The 20,166-nt window shown below is 41.0% G+C and overlaps 1 protein-coding gene across 2 annotated transcripts; it reads right to left on the bottom strand.

Annotated features, from left to right (window-relative positions):
* Positions 1 to 2: 2 nt before the first annotated feature.
* dhx29 (DEAH (Asp-Glu-Ala-His) box polypeptide 29) lies at positions 3 to 20,164 on the bottom strand. Of its 2 annotated transcripts, none has more exons than XM_049018823.1 (27): positions 19,664 to 20,164; positions 19,261 to 19,340; positions 19,056 to 19,169; positions 18,782 to 18,911; positions 18,554 to 18,684; positions 17,591 to 17,728; positions 16,717 to 16,843; positions 16,127 to 16,282; positions 15,862 to 16,027; positions 15,189 to 15,309; positions 14,067 to 14,678; positions 13,623 to 13,766; positions 11,862 to 12,038; positions 9,419 to 9,559; positions 9,185 to 9,329; positions 8,946 to 9,066; positions 8,723 to 8,807; positions 8,541 to 8,629; positions 7,864 to 7,992; positions 7,257 to 7,332; positions 6,766 to 6,990; positions 5,427 to 5,563; positions 4,643 to 4,733; positions 4,225 to 4,533; positions 2,126 to 2,257; positions 998 to 1,094; positions 3 to 558 (listed from the first exon to the last, which is right to left on the bottom strand). In XM_049018823.1, exons 1-27 carry the CDS (start codon positions 19,830 to 19,832, stop codon positions 503 to 505), a joined length of 4,098 nt encoding a protein of 1,365 aa, XP_048874780.1. In that variant the 5' UTR covers positions 19,833 to 20,164; the 3' UTR covers positions 3 to 502. The 2 variants fall into 2 exon arrangements, with proteins under 2 accessions (XP_048874780.1, XP_048874779.1); XM_049018822.1 differs by having other exon boundaries at positions 15,862 to 16,030; positions 19,664 to 20,163.
* Between the last annotated feature and the right edge of the window lie 2 nt (positions 20,165 to 20,166).

Here is a 20,166-nt window from a genome sequence, read left to right as displayed (position 1 = left end):
GGTTCTCAAAAATCTGTTTTTATCAAGCTGTTTCATCTCACTAGCCAACCCGCACATGCCGCAGGATCCTGGAGAGAATCCCTACACAATCACAGGATATTGTTTTTTCACTGAATAGTAAAACTACCAAGACTTTCAAAATTAATAGCAAAGTAAAGTGAGAGTCAAAATCTTTTCCAGCAATTGCTAGACAAGTTTGTCAGATATAGTTCCATATTCATTGGAGTTGGTACATCTGAACCTTTGAAAATAAGCAGTAATATTGTATAAAAGTGTGAAATACTCACAAGCATTAATCCTACATATGTGCACATGCGCGTACGCGCACACACACACTGCATAAAATGCACATTTATACATATATAAAACAAACATACGTCATTAAAAGATTTATTTGAAGTTTTGTTGTAAATATTGAACAAAATACAAATACTAAGCTCATCATTCATTTAGTTTGCTTTGCTCCTTGATCCATGACTATTAAAGATCCATGATTCCAGGTTCAAACGATCTTCTCCGATTGTATTAGTTCTGTTATGATCTGTATGGTTTTTTCATCTGCAGTGAGGGGGAGGAAGAGTTAACTAGTTATTAAAGAACAGAGCTGCAAATAACGGCACCCGACAGACAGCGTGCAGCACATAGTGTTGTCAGAGAGCAGTTCGTTTTTAAAATATTCAAAACGCCTGGCTGTTGTAGCCCTAATGTATGAAACGCAGACTTCAGTAAAATATGTTTAAATGAACGACATCTGGATCAGAGCATTTGAAAAGAATATCACTTACTCTGTTTCAGATCACATAAAATTAAGTGAAAGTAAAGAAAACTACTGTCTAAACTATTACAATCACTCAATAAATATTCCTTTGTATTTTGCATGCCTTTTGTCATTTGCTATATTCATTAAGAGGGATGGCAAGTATGTAGATCCAGGTTATGTATCTAGTTTTACATTCTTTTTGTTTCCCATGGTCTTCAGTTAATAGTAAAAACTGACCTTCAAGGTTCACTTTGGGATTCTCAAGCTTCATCTCTAAGAGTGAGTCAATCAGCTTTCGTAGGTGTTTGAAAATCACCCCTATTCGAACTGGAGCCTGAAGAGGAGCAAAAAAAAGAGTTGAAATAAATTTGCTGGTACCAAGGACTGCAACGGCGCTTAAATTATTTGACTATTACAGTTTCTCGATTGCTTTGGAGCACTTTTCAAAAAAGTTACACTCTGTTTTACACTCAATGTTTAATCCCCACACCATAATGTCACTTCTGCACGGCAGAACATCATTTCTCATTGCTTCACACATACTTACAGATGATTTAGTACATATGCGTTAGTACAATTTTAATCATTTGGCACAATTTTTTGTTGCTTTAGCCATGTTGGTCAAAATAGATTCTGAAATTTCCACCGTCATAATTTCACACCTAAAACATGCATGCATATATGACATCGTGTTAGCCAGCACACATGCAACCTTTAACCAAGCTTTCAAAACGATTCATTATATATTCCATAAATCGCAATGATACAGTGTTGCTGTGTTTGTGGTGCCCGCATAACATGATTTGCTTGATCTTGTATTTCCATTTTGCTGTTTTTGTGTTACACAGTGCTGTGTGACTTTCTTTGCTATTGCACTGTAACTTGAGATCTGAAAAATGTATACGAGTGCTTTCAACAGTGAATTGTACATACTGTAAAATAGAGCTTAGCAAAGGTGAAATGGGAATCTGACATGGAAAAAAAATATCTGATGAAGAATGATCAGTTAGTGACAAGGAGAAAGTGGGAACCGACTATCATTCAGAATTATGGAGCTCAGGAGCAGACTAACACTGGCATACTGAATATGTATCTAAACATTTTCACTCATGGTTAAAACGATGCCGACCGTACTTCGCATTTTGGTGACGCTGACTAATTTACTGGTGGAATTATGTTTTATGACTGTATAAGTTACAGGCTTTTGCAGCTAAACCACAGTGTTGCACTATATGCAATAACTTGAGAAACGCACTTATAGTCTTGATAATGTTAAGTATGTTTCATGAAATATGCCAAAGCAAAATCGAGAAACTGTAGAAGAAAGTATGTGAGAGACATTGTCTTCTTAAGCAATGCCCTAACCTGGAACTGAATCCAGCTGTCCAGGGAGACCAGTCTTTCACGATGAAGGACGTCTATGTCTCCCCCAAACAGCAGCATTGGGAAGGGTGATATCAGGGTGGTATCCCTTAGGTACACCTTAGAGTACTTCACCTGTCAATGAAACACGGGGGCTTTTGGTTATGTTTAATTCCCTCCAGGTACAGATCCCAATGGGGGGGATGCACCTCCCTCATTATTTAATTTTGCTTTATTTGTCCCCCTCCAGTAATTGTATTTTAAAAACTGGTAGCACTTTACATGATCTGCACCTTCATGTTGACTTTTGTATGCAAGTATTGAACGTTCAGTGTACTTTCATAATTGTGCATTCATAAGCAGCATATAAGTATACCTTAATATCCTAATATACCATCACAGATTTAATATAACAAACACTATCATAATACGATTGTAATGTTTATCATATAATGTTTGTTATTAATGTATATTAAAGCTGTTAACATAGGTTAGGATGTTAATGTAGGACCGGTCAGTCAGAACCTGTATAAGTCTATTTGGTTGTAAGTTGGCCCTTTACTTTATATGCAAAAATCATCATGTCATTTTATTATACAGTAATACTATACATCATCAAAAGTTATTGTTTGCTGTTTTTTAAAGTTTTTAATCATCATTTACTTAGCTCATTGCTGCCAGCAGTCGTGACCACATCTGCCATCTCGGAATGGTCGGAAATACCATCAGTCACACATTGCATGGGTTGCAAGTTAACAATGAGCTGTACTTACATGCAATTTATGAACGTTAACAGGACAGCTGCGATTAGTCGGTCAACACTGAAAATGTGACATCAATATTTAAAATCGACATGTTTTAATTATTTGAATAAAATGACCTTTTTGATTTGTGAAACATTTCAATTCACTATAACAAATGCTTTCTTTAATGTCACTGTGTAGTAATGGGAGTACTTCAAATTATCACAAGAGAAAAAGATGATTTTACACTCTGCAAAATGCGACGGCATACCACAGCGGCATTAGCGCTATGCATGAGCACCTGAACAGGAAACACAGGCACTATTCTGGATGGTGAGCGGACTGCTAGAGTAGGTAAAACCACCCAAAGTGCTGTGTAAACATGTTTATTAAATTAGCACTAGAACGGAGAGCTTTTTAATATCTTTTGTCCTTGTAGCTGCTAAATACACTCATTATTAAAGCAATAAAGTTGTCTCCCTGTAATATTAGAATCTTCATTTAATAAGTGTTTGTGAAAATGTTTAGGTTAAGATCTGGGCTTGTTCTGCGTTGACTGATAATGCCAGTGTACAAGTTTGCTTGCTGTAAGATTATAAATGAAGAAATATTATGCCGGTGCAGCTAGCATAACGCGTTACCCCCATCTCAAACTCTACCCTACACCTTTGACAGGGTTCATAAAGGGAGTTTATTTGACAGCATCATCCTTTGTGGTGCTGCTGTGGTGCCGACAGTGAGCAGCAGACATCCGTTACAACACCAGGAGAGTGAAAAATACTGAGATAACTACTTTTGATATCTTATACACAAGAAAAATAAGCTATGATGAGATGAAGCAAGCCTGTACTGTCTGTGTCTGGACTATGAATTGCATACCGTTTACTTTGATAACCGTGGTTTCTGCCTTCTGGATGTAAAGCAAGAGCTGATGAGGATGATGGACCAAGCTGGGTTCTTCACCCCTTATTGGTTCTGACTTATACAGGTTCTGACTGACCGGTCCTACATTAACATCCTAACCTTTGTTAACAGCTTTAATATACATTAATAACAAACATTACATGACGATAACAAACATTACAATCGTATTTACTTTGATAACCAAGTTCTACACATAACCAGTTACTTTAGCAAGCAAAGACTATAGTTACATTTCTTTTTAAAATTTAGCAGGTGCTTTAATCCAAAGTGACAGAAAATTAGAACAATTGTGCTTAAGAGTCTTGCTCATGAGCTCAATGCTGAGATCACACTGCCGATCAGAGGATTTACACTACCACCCTACTCATGGCACACACCACCCCGACGTCATTTAGGTACTCCGAAGTTATCAGAAGCGACCCATTCTGGACTTACTTTTTCTTGGTAGAGCAGCCAACCATATGTCTGTAGAGTGCGGTTCACTGAGGATGCGTGCACCTGAGCCTTGCCCTGGGCAGTCTCCACAGTGCAGGTGATCTGTTCTAGCATGTCCACCGAGGGGACGTACAGGATCCGGCCGACGCTATCATACAGGCCTGCGGTCAACACTGCCATCAGGAGGGACACCTGGGAGGCTGAGAGGGGAGCCGAGTCAACCCGCCCCCGGGGGCGCTGGTCCCGCTGTGCTTTGGGGGTGAAGAACCCAGCTTGGTCCATCATCCTCATCAGCTCTTGCTTTACATCCTGAAGGCAGAAACCACACCACATGAAGGTCATGCCAACCGGCGCAGCAAAAACTTATTTTCCATTGGTGTTTATGGCCAGTACAGAAGAGGAATTTTATAGCAATAACCTCAATGGTCAAAAGGGCATTGCGATTCAGGAAGTGTTTCTTGCAGTATGCCGCCTCGGCACGCAGGCCCTCGCTGCGTGCACGCTTCCACCTGAAAGACGGAACACAAGAGGAACATCAGCAGCTCCTTCCATCTGTGTGCATATCCATCTTCCAAAAGCTTTTCACAGGAAGGGAATGTATCGTGGATGGGATTATAGTCCATCACAGGGCACATATACCCACACAATGAAGACATACCAGTTAGATTGTTAGATTATCTGAGGGCACTCTCCATCCATTCAACCCTAATCCCAATCACGAGACCCTTAACTCCTACTTAGCCCTAACCTTAACCATAAATAATCATTTTAATTTTTTTGATTGCAGTCAGAGAAGTTTATAAAATTGGATTTCCCACAACGGTAAAGAAAAAAAAAAAAAAACTGGTTTTTGGGCATTTGGTCCCTACAATGTAATGTGTACCCCCTCCACCACACACACACACACACACACACACACACACACACACACACACAACAGAAATCCTAACCCTGGAGGTGTGAGGAAATACTGAATACTGCCAACCACTGAGCTATACCCAGCACAGCAAGATTCCTCTAAAGGTGATTATAGACATTATTTAAAAAAACAAATACATGGAGCTTTGTAAATTGTGACATTGCATAAGGTATAAAATTCAGAGTAGCTCTCCAAGGTACAAAAGCAGATACCTGGGACTGAATTTTGAAACCTTTTAGCAACAGGTTTCTTTATCAGTTAAACATTATGGAATGGCACCCACCCGATGTATGCATTATAAATCGTGAGGTGGTCTGAATTAGCAACTGAGAGTGCTGCTTTAGCCAAGTTAGCTTCCTCTTTCCTGTTCATGGGGGTGGCAAATGGTGACTTCTCCGATATTGCAGCTGCAATGGTTGCCTGTTATAAAAATAAAATAAAAAAAAATTTCAAAACAAGCATCATTGACACAATAACCTGCGTCTCACTGTAAATTATGCATTTTGTGTAAACACACCAGATTAAAACATGAGAAAAGGTAAGCAGTAAATTCTAATAGGAATTTATTAGGGCTGGGCCCACATAATGATTTATCCATAATTATAGATGCTTGCGAAAATATTAGGCAACAATTATTGTTTTTGATAACAATCATAAGCAACCCCTTGCCTGAAAATATAACAAATATATTATTTTGTCATGTCTCTAACTTTCACTGTTCAAAATTCCTCTTGTTTTTTTTTCTTCCCATTTATAGCTGCTATTGTCAAACTTTGCAACCAGAAAGGCTTAATTTGCATGCAATGAGAATTTAGCTCATTTGAATTGACCTTTATAATTATTTGTGGGTAGCAGCTTCACAACATCTCAGGCTCGTGCACGTACGCACATTCACAAGATATTTCCTCTCAGAGGTATCGGAACTGTGCATATATCAGGCTTGACAAACTTAAAATCTTTTGTGCATGTGCATTTTTACTTTTCATACGCATTTTTTCCCCACACTAAATTTGATAAGTGTGGCTTTTGGTTTTACCTAGATATGCCTGCATTGCAAGCACTGGTGTTAACACATGCTGGCTGTAAAATGCCTTCTGAAGTGTGATATTTTCTTGGAAACAGAAAAAACAACATTTGCAAGCAGTGTCTGAAGTGCCTCCTCTTTTTGGCTACACAACAAACTCTCACTTGAGAAGACGGCAACTCCCCCCCCCCCCCCCCCCCCCCCATTCTTGCAAGCAAAGCACAACCGCCACTATCAGTGACACATCAGCAACTGCTTTTTTCCATTAAGACATCAGAAACAAGAATAATGATGTTGTGGTGGGTGGCTTGTCTATTCCCATAGTCAAGACAGACATACCATGGATTAATCAGTGGCCATCTAGAAAGACGGTGCTGAAAACACTGAACAAAAAAGACGTGTGAGTGGTAAATGAGTTCTAAATGCGTTAAATAAAATCTTGAATTGTACAATGGATGGTGGTTTTAAGTGATAAATAATAATAATAATAATAATAGCAACAAGAACAACAACAACGTTAATAATTCCTCTGATTTTGAGAAGAAATAGAAGAACAGAAATAGAAGAAGAATTATCAGCCACACAGGCCACAACTCACAGCCGGCTCCAGGCAGCCAAAGATGGCGGCAAAAACAAGCATCTTTCCAATCTTGACGTTGACGGGCAGGGTGGCCAGGTGGTGCCCGAGTGGGGTCAGGCTGGGCTCCTCCGGCTGACAGGCCCCAATCCTCCGCAGCAGGCCCATGGCGTTACTCACAGACTGTGGCTGGGGAGCATCTAGGGCCTGTGAGAGGAAGCCCTCAGGAGGGCCGTACTCGCACTTCTGCAGGGTCACAGGCAGAGGGTGCAATGTGGGCGACATGCTTTAAAGAGCCGCTGTAACTGTAGCCCACAACTTGAACTAAAATGGTTAGAACAACTCAAAAATTGCAAAAAAACTAAGAAACAAACTAACAAAAAAAATGATTTCCTGAAATTCTTCAATATTGATGGTTTGAAATGCGTTGAGCCCAGCAACACGTTTTGTTCCTCCTTAAAAAAAATTGCTGGTCATTATAATGTGGACCATGAACTAAAGACATCACTTACCATGACGTGCAGACAGAGCTCCTCCAGTGGAACGCGGAGAATCTCAGGCACAGAGTAGTCCATAAAGCCTTTAAACCTACGGCCATGATGACAGCAGCAAATCCCGTCAGCTCAGTGAGCTCAATGAGAAAAAGAGCAAGAACACTGGTTCATGATATTACTTTTCCAACGATATTCCTTGGGCCCCAAAAAAAACTTACATCCAGTATACTATTTTTGTTCAATTCTGCCATACAAAGGCAAATCATATTAAATACATTTTCATTTTTTGTCAGTGTATGTTTTACACTAGTTTTAGTGCAATTTTCACACCGTTTTCTTTAAAACTGAGCATAGCTGGACTAAAATATTTTGTAACAAAATAAAACAGCCCATCAGAGAACTGATTTGGTGCTTTGGTCATGTTTTGATAAAAACATGCAGTTAATGTATTTTGCCTTTGTGGGAAAAAAAAATCTTTGAACCACAGAGCACCTTGAAGGCCAAGGGACTGTGTGGGAAGGCACTTCCGAAAAGATAACGCACGTCACTATCCCAGAAACACACCAGAAACGAAGAGTGTAGCAACAAACAGAAAGCGTCCTGAATGTAAACAGCCAGCATTCACCTGTATTTAGTGTACAGGCGGAAGCAGAATCCTTCCCTCACTCTCCCTGCCCGGCCCTGCCTCTGGAGGGCGCTGGCTTTGCTCACAAACGTCTCCACCAGGGAACTCATCTGACTGCTCTCGTGGTACCTGCAGCCGGGGGAACATTCACCATTTTCCAGGTCATCTAAGCCATGTGATGCAACTTGATCTGCATTTTACATAACTTTCATCGCTTATTTTACTATTAGGTATTTCATAAACCCTGACGTACAGCATGTGTACGGTCATGAAAATCCTGGGAAAATCATGGAATTAACAGTAGCAGTTTTGTGCTATAGGCAGTCCCCGTCTTAAGAATGCCCAACTTACGGACAACTCGTACTTAAGAACAGACTGTTATAAAGCCTATTAAATTAAAAATTCAAGTTAAATACAGTGGTTTGTAGTAGTGAACACACACACACACAATATTTAGCAACGCTCAAGTTCATTGGCTCGAGGTACAGTACAGTGCTGTATGTAGCTACTTATTATTACTGTATAATAATTATGTACTGCATTAATTATTACCATTTTTCACTCGCATACAAATTCGACTTAAAGGCAGACTTAGGGAGCAGATCTTATTCGGTTACTTGGGGACTGCATGTACAATATTCAATAGTGGTTTTATGGCAAGTATGAGAAAAGGTTACCTGTTCTCTTTTGTCCTTCCGGTATCGATGACAAAAACAACATCTGGGATTGTCACTCCTGTTTCTGCAATGTTTGTAGACAGGACAATCTGAAATACGACATGGGAGGCATGAGTGGGCAGGGCAATTTGACTTAATGACCAAGTAGATACGCTGTTTGTGTACATATTTGACAGCCATACTTTTCTGACTCCAGCAGGAGGAACAGCAAAAGCAGCAGCCTGGTCCTGAGAGGACAGTGTGGAATGAAGGGCGACCAGCTTGTACCTGCAGCACATTGAGATTTGTCTGAAAGTGCATGTTTGGGAAACACTTATCTGAGTAAAGTCAACAAGGCGACTGCGTTTCAGATTAGACCCCTTGGTTGAAATAGCAAAGCATTGTGGGTAAGCCCATCAGAATCACCTCTCTTTGACCCGGAACCTCTGGTCAGCAGACAGAAGATCATACAGCTGCTGGATGTGGGCGAGACCGGGCAGGAACACGAGAACAGCTCCGTCAACATCTCTAAACTGTGGAGATTTATCTAAAAAATGAGAAATGACAATGAAAAAACTGAGGAAGCGAAAAGAAGCACATGAAGTAAAACACAGTGAGGTTTCTTATACGAAACCGTCATATTTAGAGCTTAAAAACGGACTTACCCAGGTAAGCCAAAAGGTCCAAGATGAGTTCCATGTTGACTTTATTGGGATTCATGTACTGAATGGCGTGGCGGGTGCGACTGCTGTAGCTTTCCAGGTCACAGCTGCTGTCCCAGCCCCCCCCAGGGCATGTGGAAACAAATTCCTGTAACAAAACAGGAGTCTCTGATGTAGAATGGACCCCCCCCACCCAGAAGCTGTGTAGTGCCTTACAAACGAACGATCTTGCCTAACCTGGTATGCTATCGTCTTCCCTCCCTTCACCGTGATACTGAGGTTGACCTCTTCCTCTTCCTCCAGGTACTGCTGACTGTACTCCGAATCCCGCTCCAGCACATAACCCATCTCCTCCACCACATCCTCCAGGTGAAAGACCTACGCGAGAAGAACGGACGTGAATCAATTTCTAAATAAATTCCACTGCAATAGGCGCCGTTATCCACAGAAAACACTGGCGCACTCATCCCAGAGGCCATGCTTCAGCAGAACAACAAATCCAAAAAAATAAAAGAGTTTAATTAATAGTTAAACCATCTGCAGATGCACTTCAATACTTGCACCCAGGGTTCATACACTTTTCAGTCAAAATTCCATGATTTACCATGACAAAATTTCTCTCTTGTTCAGACACACACTATCAAAAAAAAACTGCATAGTTTAATTTCCGTCTGGTCTAATAATGGCGAGCTGAACAATTATTAATCACACTTTAGCTATCACCAGATAGAAAGTTATTCATTTATTTCCTACATTCGCAATAACAAGAAACAATACTTACTAAGTTGCAAGAGTTAACACTAAAACACAAATTATTTGCGTGTGCCCTTATAATTACCCTAATGTGACATAAGTGTGATATACGTGTTCAAAAAGTAAGAACGAAATCATTGTAACTTGTTAACGATACCCAACGTTATAAAATGTGCAGAGGTGAAATATCAGATGTTCTAAAAAATAATAATGTCATAAACAAATAATGTCACAGTGCACTTCGTATATAAACACGAAGGAAGGTCTTTAGGTTTGCGCTGTAGCTGCTAGCATGTGCGCGGTAATAACCCTGGGGAACCCATGGGGTCGTATATGACCCCTTCCTTTTATTGCTGCCTTACATTCAACCCACTCATCAAAGTTAGGATTATTTTTTTTTCTTTACAGCCCGTTGTACCATATACGACCCAGTAACAGTGACATTTAGTGATTACCGACTGAATTAACCAGATTTTTCCCCACATTAAATATGGCCCCCACCGCGTTTTGAGGTTCTTGCTGTATCTGCTGCTAAGATTCACCTGTCAAGCTGTGAATAGGCGAGTGGCAGAAATTTTGCATCACCAGTTATGTTTAGATGTTGTAGAACATGTACAACTAGGTTTTAGAAATTTTCTGGGAACTGTGATGACGATGTTCCATGTCCTCAACATCAGCCTCAGACAAAAACAGATCGAATACAGCTGGTGCACCAGACCTCACAACCCACCACAAAAAAAGTCAAAGTGATTATTTATATACTAAATGTGTTCCGTCCAGTAACCACTTGAATGATACCGACACACTCTCTCTCTCTCTCACACACACACACACACGTATCCTTATTTTCACAGTTTGATACTCGAAGTTGAACTTCACAGAATCTGTATCTAAATTTCTCTGCTAGCTTGTACCCATAGCAGAGTAATGCTTTTCACAGGTAGCACATTAACTGTTTATATGGCGTCTCAAAACACCACAGACAATCGCACACACATGAACCCATCTTTCTTTTGTACAGTCCGATATTTGGACTGCATATGGTCTTTACACAGACTCTACAAGTTAATATTTATTACAAATAAAAATATTTCTTTTAGCATTTTCCACAAGACACACACACACCCTTTTTATAGCATTTAATGTTTAAATTTTGCATATTCTATAATGTGTTGATACACTTCATGATAACATTAATTAGTTCTTTTGTGACTCATTAAAATGCATATATTGCGCTTGTGTCATGCCAGGGCAAGTATAACGGCATGCACAAGTAATTTGTCTTTTAGCACAGACTTTTATAACTAAATATAAATTTACACAAATTATTACCTTTACGCATAAAAATGTACGTCATCATGTGTTTTTTAAGCACATATTTTAATGGTAATGCCCAATAGGAAAGAGCAGTGTTGAGATGTATAGAGGGAAAAAATACCGTGTTTAAAGGGGTAAAAATGTCATGTCAAGATGCACTTTCATCTTCTGCCCCAATAACCTTCCATACTCATGACCGACGCTGACGCGTAACGTATAATGTTGATTAAAAAATAAAAAATAAATAAAAAAAGGTAGTTCTCAAAAATTTAAATTGCTAAATTTAATTTATTTTTCCAAAACTGGTACATCTGGGTTTATGAAATACCTAATAGTGAAATAAGCAATGAAAGTTTTGTAAAATACAGATCAATATGCACATATCAAATTGTCTGATTTAAGTGTACATAACAGAGGGGGAAGAAATGTTCCAAATATTATGAATCCGAAAGGTTGTCCATCACCCAATAGGATCCTGTTTCATATTGCTAAGACATTCTATGCAACCTCATACCTCTTTTGCTGATAAACATACATAATGGGTTGACCAAAGAGTAAACACAGGGGTATTACTACTTGCCAGAGGTCATCTGCATAGATGATCCCTTACCTCCACAGGGAAGGTCCTCCCTGGGATGGTCACCACAGGACAGCGGCAAAAGTAGCCCGCAAACTTGTCACAGTCGACTGTAGCACTCATCAGCACCAGGCGAACCTCGGGCCGCTTCTGCAGAATGTCTCTCAGGATGATCAGCAGGAAGTCCGACTGGACACTGCGCTCGTGAACCTGCCTCACAGGAAACAGTGAACCCGGAAAGCAATGAGATACAGCCCCTTTGAGTTATAGGAAAATTAAGCATAGATGTGTTTCTGCACGACCATAAGGTCACTAAGTGCTCGTAGGTAGATGTTTTGTTAGCTAATACCCCAATACAGGGCTCAGCATAAATGAGTACAGCCCAACAGATTAGTCAGAAAACATTGAATCTGACCGAAAAGTAAAGGTTTTCTTTGGGCTACTATACTACGAAATAGTCCCACAAATGTGGGCCATTGATTTCCGAACAAGATTTAATTTGCTCTCACAAAAAAGTAAATGTCCGAACACAATAATTCAAGTGGGCTGGCCCTCCATCCTGGGTTGTTACCTGCCTCGTGCCCATAGCTTCCTAGATAGGCTCCGGATCCCCTGCGACCCAGTAGGATAAGCGGTTTGGAAAATGGATGGATGGATGGATGGATGGACAATTATTCAAGACCATGTTGCAACAATGAGTACACCCCATTGAAAGTCTTAGGAGCAAAGCTAAAATTTTAGACTACAAAATTCTAATTAACAAGAAATCAACCACAGGTGAGTCTAATTATTCATTAAACGTTCATTTTGACTATGAAGGGCATCGTTTTGCAAAGAAACCCCTACAGGGAAACATGGTGGTGGCAGTGTCCTTATGTGGGGCTGCATGAGTGCTGCTGGTGTCGGGGAGCTGCATTTCATTGATGGTATCATGAATTCAGAGGTACTGCTCTACATTGAAAGAGAAGCAGCTACCATCACCCATGGTCATTGTGCACTTTTCCGACATGCCAACGATCCAAAACCCACACCTAAGGACACTGTTGCATTTCTGAAGAACAGGGTGAAAGTGAATCAGTGGCCAAGTCTCCTGATCTGAACCCAACAGAACACCTATGGGGAATCTGAAGGAGACAAGTTGAGCGTCACTCTCCATCCAGCATCCAGGTTCTAAAAGAGGTCATTCTTGAAGAATGGAAAAAGATACATGTTGAAATATGTCGCCAACTTGTTCATTCCATACCTAGAAGACTCGGTGTTGTCCTTAAAAATTACGGAGGTCATGCAAAATATTAGAGCTACTACCTCTAATATTTTGCATGACCTCCGTAATTTTTAAGGACAACACCGAGTTTTTGTTGTGAGGTGTATTCATTTTTCCATCACTTGATTTGAGTAAAACTAAAGATTTTGTAATCCAAGTCATATTAGTAACCTTCCTTTCATGTTCATGAGTTAAGCAAATGTTCTATAAAACTCCTGTCCTGTCAACGTTTTGGAAACTGTTCTTTGTTTTCATTGAGATATTGATTAAAATCTTACTTTTCAAAGGGGGTGTACTCATTTACGCCGAGCACTATATATTAAATTCAAATCGCCTGTCCCAAAAAGCTGATTAGTTTAACAAGTTTGATCTTATTCATAAATTCACAATGACTAGACAAGAACAGAACTATGTATTAAAACAAGATAAACTCTTCAAATCAGGCCTCAGTATACAAGTAGATGGGTCGCTAAAATCATTTTCCTGTTATTTCTAAGCATCTTCAAGAAGGACTGCCAGCTGTTACCCACCTCATCAACAATGATGTGCGTCAGCGAACTCAGCAGTCTGTCCTGCTGCAGTTTTCTGAGCAGAACTCCTGTGGTACAGTATAACAGGCGCGTAGAGGAGCCAGATCGGCTCTCCATTCGGATCTGGTATCCGCACAACGAGGTCTGGAAAAATATGCAAGTGGTTTGAGTAACCTACCGGAAAACTACCTACCGGAGCCTGCAAGCACAGCACTGCCCAGCAAAAGCCACACAGAAGAATCAAAGAAAGTAATTCTTAAAAATGCGAGCTGTTTTAGAAAAAAAAAATCACATGCAAGTATGAATAATAAACCATTGGAAGAGCAATGGAGGGTCTGCATGAATGTAACTGGGCCACACCAGTTATCATCAGAATGATTAGGATATAAAACTTACAAGTAACAAGTATGGTGGGGGGGGGGGGGGGGGTACAGAGTGCTTTACCTTTGCTCCGGGTCCATCCTCACAGCCAAGCTCCTGGGACACCCGCCCAGCAAGGCTCATGGCAGAGATTCGCCGGGGCTGGGTCACCACGACATTGCAGGGTTTGGCTTCTGGGCCCTGCGTCAACAGGTCCTCAAGGATGAACTGAGGGATCTGGGTGCTCTTACCGCTGCCCGTCTCCCCGGCAACCACCACCACGCGGTGCCTGTGTATGGCCTCCAGGACAGCCTGCCGGTGTTGGAATACGGGCAGCTGCTCACGCTCCCGGAGCAGCGCCCGGGCCAGGGGGGAATCCCGCAGCCGCATCATGAGGGCACGGGACGCCGCCAGGCCCGTCGAGTCTGGGGGAGCCTCCCTGCCAGGGACGTCGTCCTCCAAGGAGGCCAGGTTTTCCCAGGAGTCCTCGGGCTCCACGCTGTCCTGAGGTCCGCCAGGGGACCCAGAGGTCTGGCTCTTCTGCTGCTGTATCTTCAGGCGACTCATCAGCCGGGCGATGAACTGGTCCCGGGGCTTGTTGATCTCGGTGCGGTTCTGCTCTTCCTCCCGCTGTTCACCGTCACGCCACTCCAGCCACACGTTGCGGTACGTGGGTGGGAGCAGCTGGTGCACTGACTGAGAAAGGGACAGGGCATCTTCTCACCAGCTAACAAGCAAACCCTTCATTTACAAAGAATTTGTCAAAAAACAAAGGCCAACAGCTAGAGGCAAGTTTCAGAGGGCGGGTGTTACTCTTGGTAGATTTCGAGGGACGTTTAAACTTGTCATTTTATGTGACTGGGAGATACCCAACTAATTTTGGGGATTGCAGGGATCCATAATTTTACTGTGTGCGCCTGGGGGGCTTAGGGAGAAATGAAAGATCATACTGAAAGAGGGATATATGAACAAATAAATCAAAATGGATGAAGGAGCTGTTTGATTTTGAATATTGTTCCAGATGCAATCATACAAAACAAAACGTCTCTAGAACACCAAACATTCGAAATCCTCTGGACAAACTAATATCATAGACTAGGTTTGTTGATAAGGCTTTAAGATTTGAATGTAATCATGACAAGATTCCACACCATTAACACTGCATAAAATGTGCCCCTTTAAGTGAGTGGCTACCCTTCAGCGTACCTGCCCTTTGACCAAGTTGTAGAGGGCTAACGTGGCCCCAAGGTGTTGGGCCTGCATGCCGTCTTCGGTGAGGATGGTGGGACAGACCTCTAAAGCCTCATCTCCTCTCTGAATGCGGACTCTGGGGAGGGGGGCAGAATCATTGCAGCAACAGAAACCTCGTCTGTCTCATTTTTAACTGGCAGGAGGTTTATAAGCAACAATCAAAAAGATAAAATAAGGGCTGCACAGGTTACCGAAATAAATTAGCTGAATCTCAGAACAGAAATTTTAACAATAGCCCTGAAATAAACCCAGCTACCTTCACATACATCTGTAAAGAAACAGGTTGTAATATTATACACTATGTATAACAATTAAGAAAATAAAATAAAAACACAAAACTAATAATTACATTGAAGATTGTACAATTTGATTACATATTGGCTACATTCTGATTATATAATTTATTAATTAATGGCACTTTGTTAACTTTTTATCACCTTTATCTCACATCCTGTGGCAGAATAAAAGTAACCTCTTCATTAAGATCAGTGTTTCTTGCACCAGTCCTTCGGAATCCGCAAACAGTCCACGTTTTTGCTTCCTTACAGTAAAAATGTGGACTGTCTGGTAGGAAACGGAGGGAGCAAAACGTGAACCGGCCGGGGGTCACTGAGGGACTTAAACACACCTGCACTTCCAGTATCTACCAACAGGCACTTTGTGGAAAGATGGTGGGGGACTTCTGGGGAGGTTTTTCCTGCACCAATCAATGAGGAACTGCTTGGGAGACTTTCCTGTCCAGCTCCGCGCTGTGTAGTCAAAGTTCCGGATATCCTTAGGCTGGTTCTTCTTCGCTGCTGGCCACAAGAAACGGACAGTCATGTTCTCTGCGAGCAGTCATTAAAACACGGCACCGGCACCCCCATTAGCAGCCAGGGGTTTCCCCTCCTTACTCTTCTCCAATTGAGGTTTGTCTTCCTGTTGAAACAGACTGAAGTTCAGGTCGTCTGGACGTTCCTGAACTGCTGCTGGTTTCTTTTCCTCTTTTGGCGCATCAGTCACTTTTATGGCAGGATTGAACATCGGATGTGATTCCAAAGGCTTCATCTCTAAGATATGGGCAAAATCAGAGGTAGGAAGTTCAGACCCAGAAAGTAAAAATACAGACCAAGATTTTGTGTCAACCAACCAATTGAGTATAAAGAGTCACAGTTACAGAGTACTCAACTGCTTTGTGGAACCTAAATCTTGGTCTAGATTTTTACTTTCTGGGCTTGAGCTATGCACCTCTAGGCAAAATAACTATAGTACTATAGAAAAATTATGTGACTCCATTACCTCATTTAGTGCCAATAACAAGCCCTTTATTACCGACAAAGAGCAATTATATGGTGAGCACCAAGTTAAGTTGGGATCAGGAAATATATGGTAATTCCTTAATCTTGCAATTTAAAAATATAATTACAAAAAACCCCAACAGTCCAAAATAATCACTGCTCTCCAGCTGCTGCCTGACACAGGAGTGGAAAAGTCTCAGACCTACCTTGCCGAATCACTCGAATTCGATCCTGTGCCGCTCTCTGGTTAACCTTATCCTGCTTCGCTCTCGCTGTTACTGCAGACTCCTTTGCGTCATAAAGTTGAGCTGTGAGCAGCAGATACCTGTCATTCTAAACGAAACAGGCAGGAGAGTGGAATGAGTGACAGCTGCATCCATTTTCTGTGGCCATTTAAACAGTTCAGGCATGCAGTGAAACTCGGGTCTCTCCCAGCGGGCAGGGGGCATGAGGGTGGGGACGCTCCAGACGGGATGAGGTTTTAAATCATTTCATATTATTTAGAATCCAACCCAGGGGATTCTATAACGCAGGAGCAAGCCAGGTTTTCATTTCACTGGAAGTTGTACCAGTTTAACTGTGCATGTGACATATATAATCTTGGAAGTACTATGTATTCATTTGTAGAGCACCCATTTCCTGATCTGTAAACCTAATTATTTCCTGTAAATGTGGTCTTCATATAAAAAATTTGAATAGGAACAGAAAGGTAAATTTCAGATTAAGAAACGTTTACATAAAAACCAGTGTGAAACATACAACTTTAAAAAACAAAACTCAGCAAAGAACATTATTGAATTACCAAATTGTTGTCTTTCACAATACCTTACAGTACAGGATGATAAGGTCGATATGGCTGGACAGGTCTCATCCCAAATTAGGGGTATTTAAGGACCAAGAAGTTCACACAACTGGGTCAGGTGCTACAACTCATTCAGCTCGAAGCTATATGCTGACTGCATCTATGCATATTGATGTACTACATTTTTTGACTGTACATAAATAAGAGCAACCAAAGAGATCTTAAGATGGCCGAGTGAGAAATGGCACAAAGTTTAAAAGTCCCTGAGACTGACTTACCGGGTCAAATTTCTCTTCATGTTCCAGGTCAAGTTGCGGTTTTTCTCCTTCTTCCTCGGCCTCATCTTCGCTGGACTGCTCGGCATATCTCAGGATCCATTCCTTCATGGCCACATCCTCATTCTTCTCAGGAGTGTCCTGCGGCAAAGAGGAAGCTGCATTCAGTTAATAATTTTATTCCAGTTTTAATGTCTCCGTTATACTTTGGAAATATGACTCAGGAGTTACAGACTGGATTTCCGCTTAAAATGCAATACAAGGACAAAATTACAAGCATGTGCAAGACACTGACATACAGGCACGCTTCGCTTAACAGAGACGCATTCTGAGAAATGCTTCGTTAAGGGATTTTGTTATTGTTCAAACGTCACAGAATGTACTTACACAAACCTAGATGGCATAGCTTACTACACACCACGGCTATATGGTATAGCCTGAATTTCAATAAAAAGCACAGTATAGTAAATACTTAAACCAGTAACATAGGTGTTTATCATTATCAAATACTATGTACTGTATGTGCTATACTTGTATATGACTGGCAGGGCAGTAGGTTTGTTTACACCAGCATCACTGCAAACAAATGATGCGTTGTGCTCTGATGTTACGATGGCTGTGATGTCACTATCTGATAGCAATTTTTCAGCCCCATTATAATCTTATGGGACCACCCTTCTATATGAGGTACGTCGTTCATGTGGCACATGACTTTACGGGAACCAAAAAAAGGGCATCATCTTCATTTGCTTTTCCACCACACCAGGTATGGTGAAAGTACTAAAAGTACTAAAAGCGGCAGGCTATTTGCATAACCTATCGACAAAGAAAGCGTTTTAAGTTCCACTGCAAAGTACCGAAGTACCAAAGATGTATCCTAGGTCACAAAAAAGTTTGTGTATGTTCATACATCATGGCTTATCAGGACAATGACTGCACATCCCCCCAGGTATAAAGGACACATACATTTTTTTGTTTCTCTAGCATCTTGCAAGCTTCCATTCTTGGTTGGACCTTCTCAGGGACTGGCTTAAATTTCGGTTTCTCAGTAGGTTTCTCCTCTTGCAATTTTTGACTGAAGCCCTCTGGAAGCTCCTCTATAGGAATTCAGAATCAAAAGCATAATTACATTCTTATTTAGATCTAATCTACTCCCTGTCTGTGTATCACAGATTTCTTTCAAACAGAATTTACCATCCTGTAGGTTTAGGCAAAGCCAGTCAAGGGCTGAATGCAAATCTCCGCCGTACAACACGCTGCTCTTCATCGCCTCCTCGATGTGTTCCGTCTTGAAGCGTAGATTTTGCAGGGCCATGTAAAGATCCTGAAAAGATTGTGTTTAATCAGAAGTCATTTCAGCTGTAACAAGCCATGGTATTGTACCAGGTTATACTCAAAATCACCTGATTATTTGCAGCAGCAGGAAAAAGAAAAAAAAAATACTGAAAATTTGTAATGATATGCCTACCAGCAGTTTTTTTGTAGTGAGTCTCCTGGATATTGGTCCTTTATCCCCATTTTCTTGTCTATATTCATTGATTAGCTTGATTATCTTTTTCTCCAAATCTGCTTGGATAACAACCTTCAAAAACAATTAATAGGCTTGAAAATGTTGATCCAAAAAAAAACAAAACAAACAAACGTATGATCAAACACAATAAAACCGAGCTTACTTTCAGAATTGACTTATCGTGATTGGCGGCTCCACCTGATTCAGCTTCGGCGGTGTTGGCGAAGCTATATGTTTTCGGCGCTTTCATGTGTAAAGAAATAGACAAAGTCATTCAAGAACGTCAGGAAGACTAAATCATCGTGGTCAGTGTACCCACATTTGAAACATTCAATGAGCCTAACGCGAACGGATTGCAATCATCACTCGGCATTTTCAGTTACAAATACAGCAGATGACATGCAAATTTATATCAGTAATTAAATTACTGCATCTTTTAGCTATTCAGTATCAAATTGGTAATTAAACGCCTAAAATAATGGGTAATTTGATTAAAATATCCACATATATAAATTAAACATAAATGGCTCAAAACTGTACATATATTTAAGCGGGGAACACCCCACCTTTAGACTTGTTATCCCGGGTAGATGTTTTTGCGGAATTTGGTTTCTGCTGTGGCCTCTTGTTAGCATTTAGCTCAGGTGCGACACTGTCATTTCCAGCACCTGAAAGGTTGCCTGTTGATGCCGACGTCCCCGTGACGACGGGCGCCGATTTCTTCTTTTTTCCCATAATTAATAAAAAGTTATTTTTTTACTAAGACGAAATCAACTGCATAGCCACATCTGTTAACTGCTGCATTAACTCCGCAGCTACATACTATCACTGACGTTAACTAGCAGCAGTCTGCATGCTCCTGTCCGCTAGCTAGTTAAACCTCATTTCGCTAGGCAAGCGACTGGCACTGCTCGAATTGGTATCTAACAGCACTTCAAGTTGAAAGGGAACATATGACAAATTTTTAAACGCACCCTATACATGTCTTTATATGGTAATATATGTTATATGCTTTTTCGTTCTTGAAATCAATGTGCGGTATCCTGTAGTTCGACTGTTCCGATTTGCA

The sequence above is a fragment of the Brienomyrus brachyistius genome, chromosome 7, assembly GCF_023856365.1.
Source record: "Brienomyrus brachyistius isolate T26 chromosome 7, BBRACH_0.4, whole genome shotgun sequence".
Lineage (NCBI taxonomy): Eukaryota > Metazoa > Chordata > Actinopteri > Osteoglossiformes > Mormyridae > Brienomyrus > Brienomyrus brachyistius.
Note: the sequence above shows the minus strand (reverse complement) of the source record. Positions and strands in the feature narration are given on the sequence as shown.

Coding starts and splice junctions, on each gene's coding strand:
- dhx29 (XM_049018822.1), bottom strand. CDS start 19,832: ATGGGAAAAAAGAAGAAATCGGCGCCCGTCGTCACGGGGACGTCGGCA. Junction 9,330..9,418: donor GGAAGACGATAGCATACCAG/GTTAGGCAAGAT, acceptor GTTTTGTTACAG/GAATTTGTTTCCACATGCCC. Junction 1,095..2,125: donor ACAGCTGGATTCAGTTCCAG/GTTAGGGCATTG, acceptor GCTCCTCTTCAG/GCTCCAGTTCGAATAGGGGT.